Below are 22,053 nucleotides of genomic sequence, written 5' to 3' on the forward strand. Positions count from 1 at the left end.
ACTTTGTTTTTTCTAACTAGAGGAAATAAAAGTAGTGAGATCATAAGTAAAAACAGGAGGGAAGGACTTAGTTCAGTGTCCTGCTGTGGCTTGTGATAGAAAAACAGCATCACAACATTAACAATGGATTAAACAAAACCAACAAACCCACATACCTTACTGCTGTAGGCTTTTATTGTGACTCGGCCCAAAGGTCAAAACAACCTTTTGTAGGTTAATGGGTCAGAACCTCAGAGCTGCTGTTAAACCTTCATTTGTATCTACTAGAGGGCATCTAAGGCCACCTGCTGGACATGAATGATAATGAGGCAGCACACAACAGTCCATTAGTTATAGGATAATAAGCTTTACAAGTGTCGAGTTGCACACTGAGAAATTGAGCTGAAACTATTTTTTAAAGATTTTTTTTTTCACTTTCAGCTTTAAAGAAAAAGAAAACAGATTTTTCCAGTTTGCTATATGTGAAGATTTTCTTTTTGTAGCTGTTTTTGTTTAAAGAAATTCTGATGAGCATCTTTTCACTTTTTTCTGTTTCAGACAAAATTATTAATAACTAATGCACATCACTGGAATGTCCATCCATCCATTATCTATACACCGCTTAATCCTCACTAAGGTCGTGGGGGGCTGGAGTCTGTCCCAGCTGACTCAGGGTGAAGGCAGGTTCACCTGGACAGGTAACCAGTCTATCACAGGGCTACACTACCCCCTGTGACCCTAGTGAGGATTAAGCGGTGTACAGATAATGGATGGATGTTTTGACCTTGTGGGAAGAACCCAGAGAGAACCCACGCTGCACGGGGAGAACTCCACATAGAAAGATCTCGGGTGTCCTCGCTGGGACGCAAACTGGCGACCTTCTAGCTGCGAGGTGACGGTGCTAACCACCGCTCCACCTTGCAGCCCACACTGGAATGTATGTTGCATTGTCTTTTACTCACAATATGCAAGAGCCATCATTCCTTTCCAAGAGTAAAAAGCATCTAAATGTGCTCCAGTCGCTTTAGAGTTTACATGTTTTAAGGATAAACAACATTCTTTGGTCTCCAGACATAAGACAGGACAAAATGCATTTGGTTTGTGACACTGTCACTTAATTTATTACTGTAGTATCAAACATTTAGCCCATCAGTCCAACCACAGCTCAGAAACTGGGCTCACACTTCACTGTTTGCACACTGGACCAGTGAAGAGCAAAACAGATTTGTCAAGTCACCCTGCACCCATTCATCTGCCCTGTTTAATATAATGCTCCTATGAACAACTAATTACAGTAAACAGTAGAATTCATGAATGTGGTATGCGCAATGTCACATCTTTATACGTTAGACATAAAGTCAAAAAAAACACACGCCATGTGTTGAAAGAAATGCTTTTGATCTCGTTTGGGTTTGAACTCTTCTGCCACTGGTGGACCAACCTGAACACTAAACTTATTGATGTGCACAATCAGAAGAGTTTTACAACACAGTAGGGTTGTAAAATTTTATTTGGAGAAATCTGTACATGGAGGTTTTGGCCTTCAGTGTGTTCACATATATAAGCATATCGGGGACACAGACAGGTAGCTCACTGAAGATCTAGAGAAGTGCTATCCATTTACTCGAAACTGGACAGGAAGTTCAGTACAATCTGCTTCAGTTTAGCGTCTGATGCCTCTGAGATCTTGCCGTCAGCCCTGAAACAGAAAGCAGGTCAAGTTAAAGTGAGTTCATTAAAAAAACAAAACTGTAATAACCAACGCTGACTTGTTCAAACATGACATTTTTTTTTCCTCACTTGATTGCGGAGAGCAGGTCCTGGTGCTGGCTGAGGACGTGCTGCAGGAAAGCGTTCTCGAACTTTGTGATCTTGCTGGGCTCCATCTTGTCCAGGTGACCTCTGACACCTGCGTAAATGACTGCTACCTGCTCCTCAATGGCCATAGGAGCTGCACAAAGAGTAAGAGGCAGTTTAGGACACAGAATAACACCACAGCATTTTCAGTTGTACTTCCAGACAAACGGAAATTGTAAGAGAACATGAAACTCACAGTACTGTCCCTGCTTCAGCAGCTCAGTGAGCCTGACACCCCTGTTCAGGAGCTGCTGGGTGGCAGCGTCCAGGTCAGAACCGAACTGGGCGAAAGCAGCCACCTCACGGTACTGAGCCAACTCCAGCTTCATGGTACCGGCCACCTATGAGGCAGAGGGAAAGAAAATGTTAGAGCGTAGCCTTCTAATAAATTAAACACAGCCCTTAAACTTGAGCAAAGACACTGATTAAAAACAAGTCTCCTTGTTACCTGCTTCATGGCTCTGGTCTGGGCAGCAGATCCTACTCTGGACACAGACAGACCCACGTTGATGGCTGGGCGGATACCTTTGTAGAACAGCTCAGTCTCCAAGAAGATCTGCAGCAAACAGACGGAGACAGCCGATGTAACACAGAATATTTTAGAAAAATAGGGCAGATGACTTCAAACAACAGCTGAGAACGAACCTGTCCGTCAGTGATGGAGATGACGTTGGTGGGGATGTAGGCAGACACGTCGCCGGCCTGAGTCTCGATGACGGGCAGGGCAGTGAGGGAGCCGCCACCGAAGTTGTCGTTCATCTTGGCAGCTCTCTCCAGCAGACGGGAGTGCAGGTAGAACACATCACCGGGGTAGGCCTCACGACCAGGGGGACGACGCAGCAGCAGGGACATCTGACGGTAGGCAACAGCCTGGCAGGAGAGCGGAGATTAACATTTAGCAAGGTTTCTGTTTGAGAATTCTGTTCCCATTTGCTAAACAAGATCAGTGCATGACATTTATCATGCAATACTGAGGCAGTGTTTGGTTTTAACGAAAGCCCTCACCTGCTTGGACAGATCGTCATAGATGATCAGGGCGTGCTTGCCGTTGTCTCTGAAGTACTCTCCCATGGAGCAGCCAGAGTATGGGGCCAGGTACTGCAGGGGAGCAGCATCAGAGGCAGTGGCAGAGACCACGATGGTGTACTTCATGGCATCGGCGTCAGTCAGCCTCTTCACCAGCTGAGCCACGGTGGACCTCTTCTGACCGATGGCGACGTAGATGCAGTACAGCTTCTTCTTCTCATCAGTTCCATCGTTGAAGCGCTTCTGGTTGATGATTGTGTCGATGGCGATGGCGGTTTTGCTTCAGGGAAACATAAGAAAATTAATAATGAGGAAAATGTGTCCCAAAGACCTACTGCTCCCCTTTACTAATGTAATAATAGTGAACACAAACCCCCCATATATCTACGATGGAATAATAATTACCCAGTCTGCCTGTCACCGATGATCAGCTCACGCTGGCCTCTGCCAATGGGCACCAGACTGTCCACAGCCTTGATTCCAGTCTGCATGGGCTCCCTCACAGAGATACGGGGGATGATACCCGGGGCCTTCAGACCCACACGCCTACGGGTGTTGGAGCCCAGGGGACCCTGAGAAAGAAAACATACATTATTTAAATTAAATATATCAACATGTTGAAAAGTATTTAAGGTTCAATATAAATTATAATATGTAATTCTGATTAAAACAAACAAGCTGAAGCTGTATAACAGTTCTGATAACCAGTCAGAAGAAAAATTTGGTCAATTTTGTGGTTTTTCTGTTCCACAAGACAAGTGGATGCTTATCAAGTGGAGACGGACAAATTTGTCATTTGTAAAGGTACTGGCTTAAATTCAAACCAGTACTTCATGTTGATTGATGGACATTCGGTATTCGACTGAACCGTTTAAAAAGAAAAACCTAAATAATGTGTTAATAAATTAGACAAAACTATTTAACAGCTCATAGACGGGAATCATCTTAAATGAGGGAAGTTTCATCTAGATTGATTTATTACAATTAAAATCAGTGTTTCAAATCACCTTTCCATCGATGGCGTTTCCCAGAGCGTCCACCACACGGCCGAGCAGCTCCTCACCCACAGGGACGTCCACGATGGCACCAGTCCTCTTCACGATGTCGCCCTCCTTGATCAGCTTGTCGTTACCGAACACCACAACACCAACGTTGTCGGGCTCCAAGTTCAGAGACATGCCCTGCAGGACAGAATGACACCTTGTTAGCAGAATGATTTTAATATTCTGGCTGCTGTTGCATGAACAGGGTATAGATAAAAAATAAAAAACTGATGTTTGAAAGTTCAAGATGACAACTGACCAAATCCTGTAAGACACTATATGTGTGTATGTAATTATATTGTGTTTGTATTTAGTGCAGTTTAAGTGTGTTTAGAACAACGTTTGACCAGAAAGCTCTGTTCAACAGTGTTCCTTTAAACATACTTTCAGACCAGAGGAGAATTCCACCATCTCCTCTGCCTGGACATTCCTCAGCCCGTACACTCTGGCAATACCGTCACCGATGGACAGCACGCGTCCGGTCTCCTCCAGGTCTGCAGAGGTGTCAGCTCCCATGATCTTCTCCTCCAGGATTGAGGACACCTCGGCTGTGCCTGTGAAAGACGAGACATGTATGTTAAAGTACAAACACTTCATCCATTCATGGCAATACAAAAAATATACAAGAAAACTCTAATTCAGGGAACAAAAATCATCAAACTAAGGTGGGAAACAAAGGTCCACATGTAAACATCTGGATATTACACGACATCACAGCATAAATTTCATAAAGCTGCAGCTGAACAATTTTAGAACACTAAAGGTCACAAGAGTCACGTTAGAGCAAACTATTCACCATCAACTTAAGATTAGCATAATAAAAGCTTACATAAATGTGAAATATATTTATCAACCTGAAGTCTGACATCGTGGCATTACAGTGTCGTGTATATGCAAATGCAAAATGCTATTTAAATAACACAACATAGCTCTACCTATATTTGTCTCCAGGTAACTTTATCACCTTTTTCGAGAAAACTACATCGTTCTGAATGACTTTGCACTGATATGCATGGATGTTTCAGAAGCTGGCATTTTCCATAACTTTGGATCATAATGTACAACTGTCAGTTTCACCCAGGAATCAAAAGACAATCTCAGTGTGATCGACGACCTTGATCAGTCGCCTCGGTGAGCTGACCTACAGTGTGAAGGCTCGTGTCATTTTGTTTTTGGCTCTCTCACCTGTCTTCTGCAGCCATGGTCTGTGTGTGTGGAGGTGGTTGACCCCAACGCAGGCGGCCGGTACCGTCTTGGACACCTGGTTTCAATGACATGCGGATTTAAATAAAGACTGATTGCAAATCAAATGTTTACTGCAGATACAGCGATGACAAATGAAAGTGCGCAGTTTATCAGCTGAGCCGAGGCTCCGCCGTGCAGCGGAGAGGACATGCGCTGTCAGGCTTTCTGACCTTCAAAGCGTGGCTGAATGAGCCGTTAGCTCGGAGCTAGCATTAGCTTGGGTGCTAACTTCAGCGCTGCATGACGACGGCTGTCATTTCACAAGGGCAACTTCGCTAAACATGTATATTTTTAACGATTTCGACATTATTCGCGCTCATCTGTGACGCAGGACAGATTATTAGCGCTTAAAGCCGCATTCATAAGTCGGTGACAAGTTAGCTAGCGGCCTGCAGCGGTAACGTTACCCTTCACGCCCACAAGGTTCACAGACATATTCCAGAAAACTGCTGCAGCATCCTCATCAAATAGAGACACTTGAGGTAAAATACTTACAAATCCAGCCCTCCTGGGCAGGCTTCTGGCCAAGGCTGCTGCAACTCTCACGGATAACATTTTCTCGGGTTGCTAATGACCTGTCCTCCACCACTAGCGGCTCCGACCTGCCTGTGAGTGAATGTAATGGCTGAATGAACTCTTCTTCTATTTATGGGACTCTCATGTTACATTTCCTGCGTTGACGCTCAACTCTGCCCCCTGTCGGCACGGAGAGGACAGCTACACCCCAATAACTTTATTATTGTACAATATTTGTGGATTTAAAACTTTAAAAATGCATGGATTCTGCATTAATATACATCCATTATCTGTACATCGCTTAATCCTCACTAGGGTCATGGGGGGCTGGAGTCTATCCCAGCTGACTCAGGGTGAAGGCAGGTTCACTTGGACAGGTCACCAGTCCATCGCAGGGCTACACTTAGAGACAGACAACCAAGGACACTCACATTCTATGCATTAATATATTGCACTATATTACTATAATAACTGTGCTCATATATTTTTATTTATGTATGTACATGTATTGTATGTATATTGTACTATGGGGAAGGTCTCAAGTGAATTTATTGTGGAGATTATGTATTATTGATGTTACCTTTCCTCGTTGCTATGTTTAATTTTATTGGTTTAATTTGTGCATTTTGTGTAATTTCTCCAATACAGTTGAAGGTTTATGTACAATCTACAAATTCATTTTGCAATTTGCAAGATTATCTACATATACGTTATACATATACATTATCAACAATTTCCCTGAGGTTTCCACCAAAGGGATCAATAAAGTTCTAATCTATTAGAGCAAAGAACTGCTGCATTAGATTGCATTAGATTGTAAATTTGGCCCTAATAAAGTGGCCAGTGAGTGGATGTAAACAAACATAAAATGATTCATGACATTTATTTAAACAGTAACACAGAAAATAACTAGAAATACCCACCAAGCAGTAATGTTCTAATCTTTAAAACCAGGAAACTTTATTGATCTTGTAGAGAAACTGCTTTGTTCCATTTGCTCAACACACAGTTAAGAAAACAGGAACATGATAATAAAATAGACTAAAATGTCATAATAATAACACATTGAGTGAATAAAGAAAGTAGAAATGTAAATATTCAAATGTTCAAGGTGTAAATGTGAAAATAATTAGCAGTAATTTCAGAGTAAACTTACCTTCACCATCCTCTTGGGTACTAACCTTTTTTTTGTTTCCCCTTTGGCTTTAGATTTGTCCCAAAAAATTAAAAATAAAACACAAACAGCACAATATTATAATGCAATGGGAAATATTTGTATGTGTGGTAAATTCTTCTCTAATTTGAGAACATACTCAAAATAAATGCAGACATATGTGTATTTGGAGGGTAATATATATTCCTTGAGCATACGCAGTTTCATTTTGTTGAAAGAAAAACACTTGATGGCTGTACGTTAACATTTTATGCAGGAGGACAACATATTTTCCAGAGCTTGAGAAACCTTTTTGAGGACGTCTGATCCTGGCTTTTCTAAAACTGTATGAATATTGCTCATCATTTTACCCAGCATCAACTAAACTGACCAATTGAGGGAGTAGCTGTTAGATTAACTGACAACAATAATAACTGTTGGTTGGGTGTTACATTTTTTTTTTCTTTTTCCCCAAAATGCCTTGAAGGAGGTGCAAGTAAAATAGAAAAAAACAAACAAAACAAAACATATAAATCAGGGGCGTTTCCAGCTATTCTAAACATGTTGTCATTCCAGATAAATAGTCTAAATTAGATATTAGATTAGTTCATTATAAGAGAAACCAAATCTAGAAAAGAATGTTTGGCTTCTATCAAATTACCAGAATCAATTACATTAAATAATGGATGTAATTTAATGCAACTGCAAGCAGTGGAGCATTTGCAGCTAAGTCAAGTTGTTTTCATGAAGGCAGAGATTATAGCACAGCTTTTCATTGTGCTTGAAATTAATAATAATATCTAATAATAATAATGATAATCCAAATACTACAACTCAGAATTCCCAGTCTGAGGTTCATTCACTCACTGTTTTACCAAAAAAAATACTATAAGCTTGGACACATTTTCTTCATTGAACTCTTATGATGAAAAGCGAGTGCAGCACATATTGATTCAACAAGTATTTGCCCCTAAACATGACAGCTTTGTTGTGTACCCTGCTGTTGCTGTAGTATTTTCACACCAGCCAAAAAATACAAGAATGCAGCTTGTGTGGGAGTCATCAACATGGCAGCATCTGCTCTTTATGATGCAAACAAACATTTAAATCGAAGCGGCGCTAGAGGCATATACATCACAGGCAGAATAACATGCATCTCCCTGCAGCTGAAACGCTCATCCATGCCTTCATCACCTGCAGACTGGACTACTGCAGTAGCCTCCTCTATGGTGTAGCTTCCAAACTCCTCAAAAAACGTATTCAGAACTCTGCCGCCCGTCTCCTCACCCCGGTCCTCCAACATCTCCACTGGCTCCCTGTCAAACAACGTTCAAGATCCTCCTCCTCCTCACCCACAAAGCCCTCCATCATCTGGTCCCCTCCTACCTCACAGACTCCTTCACACAACCTCTGTTCCTCCTCTGCTCACCTCCTCACCCCACGGACCAAGCACCAAACCTGGGGGGGCAGAACCTTCTCTGCTGCTGCTCCCACCCTCTGGAGCTCCCTTCCATCTCCCATCCCACACCCTTCTGACCTCCACACATTCAAGTCCCTTTAAAAACTCACCTTTTAATGTTTAACTGTTTTACTTTTTATTTTTTATTTTAACCTGCCTTCTATACCTTGTTTTTTTTTTTTTTTTAAATCTGCTTTTTATTCAAGTTGTTTTGTTCCTGTTTTTATCTTATACCCTGTTAAGTTGCTTTGAGTATCTTGAAAATCACTTTACAAAATTAATATATTATTATTATTATTACTATTATTATCATACAGATGATGATATCTCCAAATCTGACAAATAGAGGCCAACTTTTACAAAACATATTTTGATTTTTTTTCCTGTTATCTCTATGACTTTCTGCATAGTTCCATAATAAATTTAAATGGCTTTAAATCAGCTATTCAGACATGTCATATAAGTTGACATAATTGGAATAACTTCATTTAAAATGGGCCAAAAATATTCAAAATACAGCTGCAATTTTTTCCCCCACTTGCCTCAGAGTGAAAAAGCAATTGCACTGCATTATGGGAAATGTAGTATTCAGCTTTTTTGGAGCTGACCCGAATAAAAGTAAGGAAATCTGAACATCTGCTGCTTTGATTACACATTTTTAATTTTTTTATAGATAGTCTTGTAAGTCTTGTGACCTTTCCGGATGTGCAGAATGAATTCACCTGAGTTGCCCTTTAAGTGTGTTTTTATGGTTTTGCCCTAAACACAGAACCGCAGCCTGTTAATGTGTTAAACTCCTTTCTATAAAAATGAATCTATTACGAGGCCGGATAGGTTAACCCACAGATAGCAGCAGCAGCAGCTTTGGTATGCGGCGCTGCAATATCGCCCTCTTTTGCTCCGGACAACAAATGACATGTCTGCTTTTGTCAACGACAACCAGGCGAGTCAGACAGTCGTTTGGTTTGGTTTGCCTGTAGTGTTAGCCAAGACAGCCAGCAACAACCAGCCGCCTGAATGTAGATCCGCATGGGCTACTACTACTCTGTCTCTCCAAAAAACCCAGCGGAATCATAAAATAAGGATCCCAGGATGGTGTTAGTGCATGTCGGATATCTGGTTCTTCCTGTATTCGGCTCAGTAAGAAACAGAGGTACGGTATTAATATTCATATCGATCCAAAACATGTGCCCTGTTTATCTTAATATTCACTGCAGCTGTTGGCTAGCTAGCTCGAGCTTAGCCGTTGGGGGTTAGCTCCCGTTAGCTAGCTTTTTTTTGAAAAAATAAAAAAAAATTAACGGTCAAATTGCTCGCGAAACTAGCCCGTAACGTTTTATTGCTTTGATTCGCAACTCGTCGTAGATGAATTTGACCCATCGTGTGGTGTAGTTTTGCCGGGTGTAATTGCGAATAAGTGGGGGAAAAAAAGGCAAAAGCCGCCGCCGCTGCTACGGATAAGCTAACTGGCTCGTTGGCTCAGGCTATGTCTTGGAACGGAAACATTTCTCACAAAGGCTTCCACATGCACGGGGCGTGCGGTCCGAAAAGCCTGATGTCAAACACACATTCCTGCATCGGAAATTGTGTCAGACGATGCTAATCTGCTTTTTGCTCGTGGGATATTGTAAAAACCAAGCCACATTACAAAGCTTTGTTGTTTCCACCGTGTAAAAAAAATACCGCAAAATAGACGTAGCCTCTCCAGCCAGTCAGCTTATCTGAGCCTGGATGATGTCATTTGAAGATCATCTGCTTCTGCGAGCGCTCGTCGTTCCTTTTTCTTTTTTTTATTAAACAACCGTGATTTCACTAATTATTATCCGTGTCAATTGGCCGGTGCACTAATCGATTGGCGGCCAATCGCACGGGAGAAGCGTGGATATCCGAGCCATCAGCGCGTCTGTCGCCTTTTTTTTTTTTTCCTCCTTTGATTTGCTAATTGGCAATTCAGCAGCTGGTTTGTTTGAAGCTGCCGAATTGCAGGAAAAAGAGCCGAGTATGCGGTCACAGTTTGAAACAAATGATAAAGCTACAGTGTAACATTAATTTCATAACAGTGGCATCAGTGAATTCATTGTGCTTTTATTTCTGTTCTTATTTCCCTGTTTCATAGTATGGAGGCTGGCTCTACATTCTGCATTTATCAGATCTTTGTCGTCCCCCCATTGTGTAGCTAATGATCATCTGCTGCTGTGTGGTGTGGCGTGGCCTCTGCCTGTTCTCTGCATTTAGCTGTATTGTGAATCCCTTCTTCATTTCCTCTTTCCATCAGAAGACGACATTGGTATTAAAAAAAAAAAAAAAAAAAAAAGCAAGCACCCCCCTTCCCCCTCTCTCTTCCCCAAGATTGTATTCAGCCGTAGACTTTCCATGTTAAGCAGACTAAAACAATAGCTAACACCTAGAACAGAGCACCTTTTTTTTTTTTGTCTTTTTTTCTGTCAAATTGCTGTAGCACTGAGTAAACATTTTTTAGCTCCTTTCTAGATATCAGTTGAATGTCATTGTGTACCTCCCATCCAGTCTTGATAGACAACATGCTGTAAATTCCTGTAAAGTGGATACATTTTGCATGATCTCAAATACTGCACTGCATTGTTGAACACCAGAATTTGGCTCATCTTCCTTCTCTTCACACGAGGTGCAATGTACATGATTATTAGCGAGGAAAGAAAACAAAAGCAAGCATGCAAATTGGACCCACGTGCATGCCATTTGTGTTGTTAAAAATCAACATGTCGGCAAACGCTTGTCATGTGATCACTTGAAACGACTGAAGGTACACTGCACCTGCACACAACAACCTGCCATAACTGTCTCCATTTTTGTGTAATCCTTTTGTTCCCTTTTTGCAAATTTCAAGGCTTTGAATCACACTGAATTGTCAGGGCTGTTTTTGCCCCTTTCGCGGGGGCAATTGAAATTCTAAACGTCGCAAGTAGGAAAAACACGCTCACTGGTGGTTCATCACTTCCCAATTTACCCCACTAACATAAGACCAAAATGCTATCCATTTCACAGGGATGCCTATTTTCCTGCACTGCTAAAGAGATCCTCTATTAGTAATAACGTCTTTATTGTTTGGTTGTGGTCTCTCTTTACCTTTTGTTCTGGTAATAGTACTTTCAATGCATGGTCACATTTATGATTCATAATTTTTTTGTTTATGTTTTTTCTACATTGACTAGTGAAAAATCCAATGTAATCTTTCTGTAGTAAAGATGTACCCTGCTGTACTGAAATCATGTGCTGTAGCCAACACGTCTGCTCATTGGATGCCGCTTTTGTTCTTTTTAACCCTATATGGAGCATGGTGGGCCTTGCCTTCAGTCTATGTTGTTTATTTTTGTTGCATGGATTTATACTATTATTACAAACAAACAAGAAAGAAAACACAAATTCCACATATACTAATATTTTTCAATAAAGAATATAGTGTTTTTCCTAACCTTCAGTGTGCTTCTTGCTGATTTCCATTTATTGTCCTCCCTCTCCCTTGTCCCTACCTGCCCCCCCCTCCTACCCTCCCTCTCCCTCTCCCCCTCCCCTCCACCCTCCTTCCCCTCCCCACCCACCCACCCACCTCCTCTCCCGCTGTGACAAAGATAGACGATTTCCACGCTTCCTCCATCACAGGGCCTGAATGAGTCTATCTGCTGTCATTCATGGTGATCGTTCTCACTGAGACGCTTGAAAACGCAGTGTGCTACTCGCAGTCTAGACTCGAGCCTTTGACCCGACGGCGGCAAGGTCACCTCTTGTCTGCCACGGCTACGCTGACGAACTGTCAAGCTGGAAATATTCCTGTAAAGCCACACTCTTGCTCATCCTTTTCCTGGCTAAAATACCCGTACTGCGTTTTTCAAGCGTGCTCCTAGTAAATGCAATGTAGACTTTGCCTATTTCCTCATGATTTGTAGAAGGAAAAAAAAAAGAAAAAGAAAATCCACTGTTTATACCAGAAGTTGTCTTTTACACTGAATTCTGTATCTGCTATAAAAAAAAATGCACGATTTAAATCGTTAAACTGACAGGTGTCTGTAATATATTGAACCCAGGACGATTGCGGCGCCCTTTGGCTGAGATTTCCTGAAAAAAGTTTCTAATCAAAGCTAAATTTGTGATTGCTGTTTCTCAGCCCTTCGTCCGTAATCCAGAAGGTCTCTCTCCAGCTTAAGCACAGTATTAAAACCACATTGCACCGCAGCACAAGCTCGCCTGTCTTTCCCTCCCCGTCGAGTCTCGACAGCAGACTGTTCGCTGCAGATGCCAAATACCTGTGGTTGGAGAGAGTTAAAAAAAGCATTCAAGCTATTTCCTCTCAACTCCTGAATGTTCATATGGGAGAAGAATAGTACAGCTATACTCGGAGCTGCTGCAGCGAGATGCTAGATTTCAGGGAAGCGCAGATATATATATATATATAACGTGGAGGAATGGTTCTTTAAGTTTGTAGAGACAGACCTGGCACTGAAACGGTTCCACGTATTTCTTACTAACAGCAAGGTGATAAAGGTTTACCTCCGAGTGCGCTGACCTGCTGTCAGCTGCAGAATTTACAAGAACCGAGCTGCATTGAAGACCCAATACCTGTATACCGCTAGAGTTCGTCTGTTCTGATCCAGTCTGTGAATCAGAAGACCAGGAGTCGATCAAGGGGTCGGAAATTAAAGAAATGAAAGCAGCAGCCAAAAAAAAAGAAAGAAAATAAAAAAGTCATTTTCATGGTACTTTTGGTAACCATCATTCTCCCACCCCCACAGAAGTATTTTTCACCCTAGGTAAGAGGTAGGGCTTCATTAACATGCTATATCACACATACAGTGACACCACATTTCACCCACAATTAATTCCAGCTAATCTCTCCCCTCAGGTGCCTGACAACTTGTCCTTATCCTCCACAGGATCCCATTTCAACCGGCAACAGCAACAGCAGCAGCAGCAGCAGCACAGCCATGCTACCTCTTGCCGGCACTTCCAGTTAGGTCCTCAGGCCCCGCTGCCCATGGACTTCCCCATGCCCCACCCAGGGCAGCCACAGTCAGGCATTAACCCCCACCTGGCCCCTCCCGGCCACCAGCATGGCCCTCCACTCCACCCGCCCCTCAACCCCCTGCCCGCCCCCCAGTTCCAGGACATCCCCGCCCCTCCCTTCCTACCTCAGGCATTACACCAGCAATACCTCCTCCAGCAGCAGATCCTCGAGGCCCAGCACCGACACATCCTGCCACCGTCCAGGTACCCGCAGAGGTTCACGGCTCAGGCAAAGCTAAGATGGTTCAAGCAGATTGTTGGCTGATTACGGGGCTTTCGCAGTGGCATCACATTTAAGGCCGTATCACAACTCCTTTTGTTTCTTTTTAGGATGCTTTCAAATGCTTGGTTGTTTGTCTCAGTAGACGCACCCCAGAGAGAGTTCCTCACCAGCCCCACAGACTGCGGCCCGGCTACGAGTTCGCACCCCCTCTCCACGTCCCTCCTCAGCCTGTGGTGCAGCAGCCTCGCTACCTGGCCGAGGGCACAGACTGGTGAGCAGCACATGTCTTTGTTTGACCCAACACGGTGCCACACAGACAGAAACGGTCAGAAGTATTCACTCTGGAAGTTTAGATTTCACACCCACAGAAGCCATATTTAGTTATGTGAAATCATCTTGCTAATTTAATTTGGACAAGAAATGCACTTTTTCCGCACCGAATCCCTTCACGCCTCAGTCCGTCCCAGATAAACTTAAGGTACAGTCAAATTTGAGACCAGATTAAATGTTGACAAAGAGCCTAAAGCGAGTTAACTGATGTTGAAAGTCTCTCACGAACACAAACCTGCAAGAAGAACATTCTAGGAAGCCAAAATGAGCCAAGACTGGTCCCAAGAAGGATCAAAACTGGACTCAAGAAGCGGCAACTCCAGTTCACACAGAACTTAAGGCTTCTCAGAAACTCAAACATACTTCCAGCAATGTTTTTTTAATCCGTTTTCCATTAATTATAGCAATCTGTTCCACCAGTTTACCAATTACCTCCAGCTAATTCAATTATTTGTTGCTTTTAACAATTCAGCTGTTTATCCATTCTTTCAGTCACATGTTTTAACCATTTATTCATTACTTTTTCAAACGTTTCGCCCTCTCTGCTATCTGTTTTAACCATTTGTCCATAACCTTCAGCCAGCTAAAAGCTTTTCCTATTACTTTTAGCTGTTTGAACGTCTAATTCATTACACTCTGCTATTTAAAATACCATTAGTTGCACGGAAACTTTTTAAAACATTTATTTGTTACCTTTTTTGTTTTAACAATGTGCCTTTAATTAGCTAGTTTCCCTTTAGTTTTGGCAAACAGCTTCAACTGTAGCTCACTGGTTTAGTCCTCAGTTATCTGGTTTAGCTGTTGCATTTTGGACGTCTACCACAGATGGATCTTTACTTGTCATTGTAGAAAAAAAGATCTGTTTAGATGCGTGATGACAAAGTTTCAGACGCTCCAACATTTGCCATTCAGGTGTTGCAGCCGACTCAATATGTGATATATTTTGCAATCGCAGTATCAGCTTTTTCAAAATTGTTTTGCCATTCTACAATCTTACCGTGCACCTCCGAGCATCTGCAGAAGCACCACAGATATCTAAACACAATGTTCCAGAAACAAGTGAAACTCTGACTTGTGTGCCTCCGGCTGATTTGTGAGTTTTTTTTTTCTTTTCGGTCTCTGTCCAGGGATCTAAGTGTGGATGCTGGGCTGCCCCCCCACCAGTATCACATCCATCCGCTGCCGCAGCACTATCAGCACTACTTGACCTCTCCTAGGATGCACCACTTCCCTAGAAACAATGCCTCAACACAAGTGGTGAGTTCCCCTCTGCCTCCTTACAATCAATCACGTTCATCTCGATGAACTCCAGCGCGTCTCTCCTCTGGGTTTCGGAGATTAATCTCGATACCTAGCGACTGCCGATGACCTTTGTCCCCGCTGTTCCGTCGGATTTCGGCTGCGGAGCTGACGCCAGCCTCTTTTATGTGTCATCTCCCAGGTCGTCCACGAGATCAGAAACTACCCGTATCCCCAGTTGCACTTGCTGGCTCTGCAGAGTCTCAACCCCTCCCGCCACGCATCTGCGGTTAGAGAGAGCTATGAGGTTTGTTGGGCTACTTCCTCCCTCTCCTCAGCAGACACACCAGTCGACACTAATTTGTCATCGTTTTCCCTGTGACCAATGCCGCGGACAGGCTCGAGTGTGTAACTGATTTTCTTATTTACAATTACTCCTGAGTCCAGATGCTTCAAATGGTCCAGCTGCCTTTAATCTCATGACATTTGTATTCATTTGTGAAAGAAGCCGTTGTTTTCTCAGAGGCTCTTTTCCTGTTCCTTGAAGTGCCAATTTCATTACTTTATGTCCAGACGTTCCACACGCTAATGCACGCTGACAGTGTATTGTGTTTGTTTAGTTTGTGTCTTTGGGCAAATACAGAGGGGTATTTCTGAAAATAATTAAGAGATGCATGTTGTTTGGTTAATAGGAGCTTCTGCAGCTGGAGGACAGACTGGGCAGCGTAAACCGTGGAGCGGTCCAAACCACCATCGAGAGATTCACCTTCCCCCATAAGTACAAAAAGGTAAGGCCGGAGGCTCTGTACCTGCCTCCCGCTGGGTTAAAGATCCTTCTGATGTCACAGATGGAGCGCTGGGCGAGAAATAAGTTGAGCGAGACGTGAAAGGAGGGAGCAGAGCGAGGCAGCGGGCGGGTCAAAAGGATCAAAGAGCGAAGACGAGAGTGGAAAGAAGGTCGCGACTCTCGCCGTAGTTCAGAGGTCAAACTAATTTCCGTTAGCAGATTAGCGAGACGGGGCTGCAGTGTGCACAGTTCAAGGCGTGGGATGACTCATCCAGCTGTCTGCAGATATGTGCGTGGAGTGAATTTAAAGAAACGTCTACACTGAATATGACCCGAACACTCTGCGTAGAGTGTCAGAATATTTCGTACATTGTGAATGAAGAGAAGGAATGAAGTCTTCTCCATCAACATTTTTTTTTTTTCCCTGTGAAGTAGGATTAAGTGGCTCTTTTTTTTTGAGGGGGGGGTAGTTTTTAGTCTGGGCTGACTCAGAGACACCCGTGGCATAAACACAGCATGCTTTAATAATTAAAGTCTGTTTGCTGTTGTGGGGCTGTCTCTGCAGAGAATACCCCAGGACCTGAAGATGTGTCTGGATGACGAGGAGCTGGACACCGACGAAAAGTGCACCATCTGTCTGTCGATGCTCGAGGATGGAGAGGATGTCAGGTACAGCTATTTGCTCATCTCGCGCTTGTTCAAAGAGGGAAAACGCTGGGCGTGCAGATGTGAACAAAGGCTGTGCGTGCAGTATCTTGTTTCCTGGACGATTTGTTTTACTTATGTGGCAGTGTACTGGAGGTCTGTCGGTGAGTTTGTCAGGAGCTGACGTATCTCAGCAGCTACTGATATGACGAAGCTTGACTTTGACGATCCCCTGACTTTTCCTTTAGCACCAAAATGAGGCTGACATTTGTGGTTTTTCGAGAGGTGTCCCGACAACATTTGGATGCCATGATATTTGGTAGAGACACTTAGGTTCCCCTCAGGAGGAAATGTAATTGCTTCTCCCGTCTCCTGACTTTTATCTCACAGCATCATCGAGTTAAAATGTTAATTTGTTCATTACTTTGGTTTATGATTAAATACCTGCAAAAGTCGTTCCCACCAGCCTCAGCAGTACTCCTCTAAAAACATTATCTGACTGCTGACGTTAGCATTCAGATAAGCTTTTTACACACACCATGATAGTTGTTTTTACATCCAGCCTCTACCATGCACTGGACACAAAGCCAAGACCCCCAATTTACTCTGAACCTTGTCTCTGTGAAGCCGGTCTGACGTCTCTCCGTGCTGATTAGGCCTCAGAGAAAACGTCTTTGCGTTTCTTAATTTCTATATTCACAACGCTCTCCCTCAAAGTGGATAAACAGTCACAGCGTCTGAGCGGCTTTTAACCCTAAATTGGTTCTGCCACCTAAGTTCAAAGCCTCAGGTCTGAAAATCCTATCACAGGATTTCCTCCAGCACCTCATCTTGAAAATACCGCCTGAAGGCAACATTAACATTTTACTAAATCTTATGATGTGTGTCCAGTGCTGTGATCTGTCTAACTGGCAAAGTGACAGAGCAAGTTATTCCACTCGCAAAGAAGAAGGAGGCTTGAATAGACGCTTGGTGAAGACTTGAGGTTTTCTTGGGTCTGGGTCTATCTGGCTGTGATTGAACAAAGTAGACGGAGCGGTGATGTGGTGATAGTTTGGGTTTAAGCCGACTGTACACCTCGAGTTTTGATCGTATTGCTCGTGGCTTTGTTTTGTCCACAAGGTTAAAGTTTAAGAACTGGCTCTGTTCCCACTTGGCATTTACACACTGGGTATTAAATGCCAACAGCTCTAAATATTGTTAATGCACCTAAAACCTCCTTACCAACCACAGATATGCGTTTGGTTTTGTTTTAGCAGCGGTTGCAGTTTTCCCCTCAGATAAAATCAAATGTGAGTTATAAAGCGAAATGTGATCTCAGGAGATCACTTGAGCCGCATTCTGATGTCAAACCTGAACCACAGTCTGACAAGTGGATCCATTGGAGACACAGTCTGGATACTGGTTACGACGGGGGCCGTGAATCACGTGCAGATCCAACGTTTGTCTGGAAACTTGATGCAACCAGACTGAGCTTTTTTGGAAAACATAATATATTTATAAAAACGTCAGACGTCGTCAAAGACAGGCTGGTGAAGTACTGGACTTATCTCCATCGTTGTCTTCTGACATTATTATGTTGGGGTAAAAGAAACTTAAAAAAAGATGAAGGAAATTAAAAGAACATCCAGTAATAGTTTTATCTTCGACATTTCAGAACATGATGAAGAATCCCGAGTCAGAGATGAAACGTTCCAATTAGTTTAACTGAATCCAGCGAACAGCGAGTCGACTCTCACATTGAAGAAGCTGCAGCCAAAGATTGTTTGGCTTTTTTTTTCTTTTTTACCTGAAACTTGCCCAATTATCACAATACCTGGTGATGGATTTTGCTAATTGATTAAAGCACAAAAGGTAATCGCAGACACAAAGAGGAAATCTCCTGCTGCGTGATATAAATCAAGCCTAACATTAAAATAAGAAATCCACTTTATTATCCAGCCGCAATCAAAAAAATCAGCTTTAATCTTGCATCTCCTCCTCCGGTTATCTTAAATCAACCACTTGAAGCCTCCTGGGTTCTCTGAAAACTACACTGAGAAAGAAAAAAAAGAACTGACACTTGACATTTTGAAGATACACGGTTCTCTCAAGGCAGCTTTGACATATGAAAAAAAATCCTGACGGTGTCTCTTCTGCCCCTCTAGGAGATTACCCTGCATGCACCTCTTCCACCAGGCGTGCGTGGACCAGTGGCTGGCCACCAGCAGGAAATGCCCCATCTGCAGAGTGGACATTGAGACCCAGCTGACCCCCGACAGTTGATAGCTCCTGTCGACTCCTGCAGCTTTGGATCTCGGTCTTGTTAATTCTCCATTGCCTCCCCTCCAGGAGGCGGGCGGGGGGGGGAAAGCTCTGCCAAACACCCCCTCTCTTCCCCTCTGCATCACTCAACGAGCCTGCCTTCTGAGACAGCTGTGACGGAGGGATCAACAAAGCACACTCACCTACAACACAACGAGGGACGGGGGTTGATGCACAGATAGGTGGCTGGACTGAAGGTCGCTTGAATGGACTTTGCTGGATGTAAAAGGTAGGCGCGGACGAGTATGGACAGATGTGCTGAGGCTTCACACGATTCCGTCAGATTGTGCACCTCGCCTACATTTCTCCATACAGCCACCCAGAGAGAGAGAGAGAGAGAGAGAGGACACTCTGACTACCAACCTCCCCAGCTCAGTGTGGTGTATTAAGGCCATTTCTCTGCCACTATATCCACCCCTACCCTACCCTCCCCTCCCCTCCCAGGCCTGTGAAAAATCCTTTAAGCTGCACTCTGCCCAAGCCCTCAGCACATCTGTACAGAACATTATCAAATGATTAGCATGAGGTTGTTTGGTGTGAACTCTTGTAGCTGAACGCTTGTGGTGTAATGGAGTATAGTACTGAATAAGTATTTACAGAGTAACAGTGTTGTGTAGCAAAGCAAAAAGCCTTTTGAGAAATATGTCGTGTGAAAAATAAACCTACGGAGAGGGCGAATGCAGCTCTGACAGCGAGAACATTCAGCGTTGTTGAATCACGGGCGGCGAGAGGCGGCGCTAGTTGTGTAAAAAAGGCCAAAAATCCCTCTTTGTTGTCTAACATGGTTTTGGATTTACAGTTAGTAGACGCCATCAGAGTTGATGCTAAACCCGCTAACTGCAGGCATGGCTTCCAGTGATCTGTGTAGTGTCGTAGTCGGGCCTCTATAATCTAGAGCAGAGGCCTCAGATGTGCATGCTGTATGGCAGGCTTGGGCTGTGTCGTTAATATTGTGGAGCAGTAGAAACAGGGACTGTGTCTGTGCATGTGAACCGTATATTATGACTCTGATGATCCCACTCATTCATAGAGGAGGACAAGAATGCACCTAATTACCCCCCCCTCGCCCTCGCCCTTCCTCCCTCACCCACCTCCCTATCCACACCCCCTCCGCACTCAGACCAAAGTTGCCCTTAGACACCGATCTCAGACCAGTGTAGCGTTTCTCTCCTATCGGTTTAGGATTCAAAGAGCTGCTTCGCGGATCCGTGTCTAACAGCAACTCCTCTCTGTGGCCTCGCTCATGGCATGATCGCGATCATGAGAGGCCGGCATGGGCTTGAGGATGCAGTGCCTGAGTCTTGCCATCAGAGTGAACAGTACCTGACATTTGTATTACCTATTACCAGAACCTTATTGCCTATCGAACAAGCACATGTGATTTCTATATACAGTGAATCGCCTCTGTTGTGTATCGGCTCCTTTCATTTCAATCTAAGTTGCTCCCACTGTTTGATTCAACAACAAAAAAAAAGAAAAAAGAAAAAAAGAAGACTGTGTCTGGTGTTACAGGGAAAATACAAACTAGTTTGCCTGTGATATGTGCTAGAATGTGTATGACTGTCCCCAAACCCCTCTTCCCCCATGGTAGTAGTGTATGGTATTGCTAGAACAACTGTGATACGTTCAGTGATAGAAGCTGTTTTCTCTATATCATGCATGAACCATGTCGGCGTAGTTCACTTGAAGGAGGGTGAAAGGGAGAAAAAGCCATCCATTTGAAAAATACCAAACAATTGTTCTTAACATTATTTTTTTTTTTTCGACTGTCTTTTTTCTGCCATTTGTTTTTCTTCTATTTTTTTTTTTTTTGAATTACCTGTATTTTTTTGGGGGGTCTTTTTTGCTCACATGCCAATTTGGACATGGTACTAATATGCCGAGTCCTTGTCCATTTTAACCATAGTGAAGAAAAAGCTGCAATGCTGCAAAAACATATTTATTGTTGTTATAATGTAGCTTGTGTTTTGTAAATGCACTATAATATGGAGTTGCCTGATTTTTTGGTTTGGTGGTGTGGGTTCTTCTTGTCCTAGAATTTGTGTTCCTATTCAGTTACGAGTATTTTCATGCTTCCTTGTGTATTATTGGAGGGTAACTTGACTGTTTGTGTTGCGTTTTTTTTTTCTTTTTTCTTTTTCTTTTCTTGTTTTTTTTTGTTTTTTTTTTCTTTTTGTATGAAACCTCCATCCAAAAAACTACAGATGGATGAAAATGGAGGTTTGCTAGTTCACATAGAATGCTGTGATTAAAGATGCCTTAAGTATTTAACAATCATTATTTATTACTAACTGTAGCTAGCTAGCTATTGTGGTGGAATATTTAATGTCTCTATCTCATAACTTTGCAATTTAATCAATATATTTATTTAAAATAACACAAAATATTAAAAAAAGAATACCTCATTATGCATTGGTCGGTGGGGATGCTTCTGCATGCCGTCTGTGTTTTCTTTTTCAAAGGAGAAAAAAAAAGAAACTTGTCGGAAAAATTGACTGGGGGTGTTTCCCAACACGTTTTCTAGCCAGCATGGTGCTGTTGATCTGGATTACATTCCATTCATGTCATCTCTTGATTTCACTTTCTCAGTGTTTTACTTTTCGAACGTCACCGCTGCTTTGATCTGAAAGCAGATGTCGGGGAACAACCCCGTTTGTCTTAGCTTGCTTTTGTTATACGATACTGCCATTTTTTTGGTCATAATCAGTAATATTTGATTACATTTTTTGCCATTTTTTTCTTTCATTTTGACCATTATCCATCATATCTGGATCTCAATTTAATGCTTATTATTTTTAGGACCCACATAACGAGCTGTATTATTTGTTCCTATGTATTGCTGGCAGTTGCTTTGTGTGGGATTTTGGGACGTATCTAACATGCTAACTTGAGCCATTGATCTTATTGAGCAAACTTCTGGTGTACTGTGGTTATACGATATAGATGTTTTACACCTGGGTATAATAAGCTAACTACGTTTTCGGTGTGCATTTCTTATTAATACTCTACTAATCCTGCAAATTATTATAACATGTATCGGATTGGAATGAAGCTGGCTGGTCTTACTATTATTATTATTATTCTGATTATTCTTTCATTTCGTGCTCTCACTGGCCTTACCCCATGCCCTCCACAGTGTACCCCATAACTCCAGAGCGAACTGGACAGTAGCCATAGTATTAACTCAAGCTGATGAACCGGAATGAACAG

At 42.9% G+C, this 22,053-nt stretch overlaps 2 protein-coding genes across 3 annotated transcripts; one reads left to right on the forward strand and one right to left on the reverse strand.

Moving 5' to 3' along the window:
* Positions 1-1,072: 1,072 nt before the first annotated feature.
* LOC103362722 (ATP synthase subunit alpha, mitochondrial-like) lies at positions 1,073-5,778 on the reverse strand. Its single transcript, XM_008289169.1, has 11 exons — positions 5,646-5,778; positions 5,091-5,166; positions 4,290-4,459; positions 3,870-4,043; positions 3,268-3,434; positions 2,842-3,142; positions 2,482-2,706; positions 2,285-2,392; positions 2,033-2,177; positions 1,780-1,930; positions 1,073-1,678 (listed from the first exon to the last, which is right to left on the reverse strand). The coding sequence occupies exons 1-11, from the start codon at positions 5,703-5,705 to the stop codon at positions 1,600-1,602; spliced, it is 1,656 nt and encodes a 551-aa protein (XP_008287391.1). The 5' UTR covers positions 5,706-5,778; the 3' UTR covers positions 1,073-1,599.
* Positions 5,779-9,163: 3,385 nt separating this feature from the next.
* On the forward strand, positions 9,164-20,652 carry LOC103362723 (RING finger protein 165-like). 2 transcript variants are annotated; one of them, XM_008289171.1, is made up of 8 exons: positions 9,166-9,431; positions 13,186-13,519; positions 13,678-13,809; positions 14,996-15,125; positions 15,310-15,414; positions 15,800-15,895; positions 16,460-16,563; positions 18,687-20,652. In XM_008289171.1, exons 1-8 carry the CDS (start codon positions 9,371-9,373, stop codon positions 18,802-18,804), a joined length of 1,080 nt encoding a protein of 359 aa, XP_008287393.1. In that variant the 5' UTR covers positions 9,166-9,370; the 3' UTR covers positions 18,805-20,652. The 2 variants fall into 2 exon arrangements, with proteins under 2 accessions (XP_008287392.1, XP_008287393.1); XM_008289170.1 differs by lacking the exon at positions 18,687-20,652 and having other exon boundaries at positions 9,164-9,431; positions 16,460-17,206.
* Positions 20,653-22,053: the final 1,401 nt, after the last annotated feature.

Source organism: Stegastes partitus, unplaced genomic scaffold (genome assembly GCF_000690725.1).
Source record: "Stegastes partitus isolate 25-593 unplaced genomic scaffold, Stegastes_partitus-1.0.2 Scaffold596, whole genome shotgun sequence".
NCBI lineage: Eukaryota > Metazoa > Chordata > Actinopteri > Pomacentridae > Stegastes > Stegastes partitus.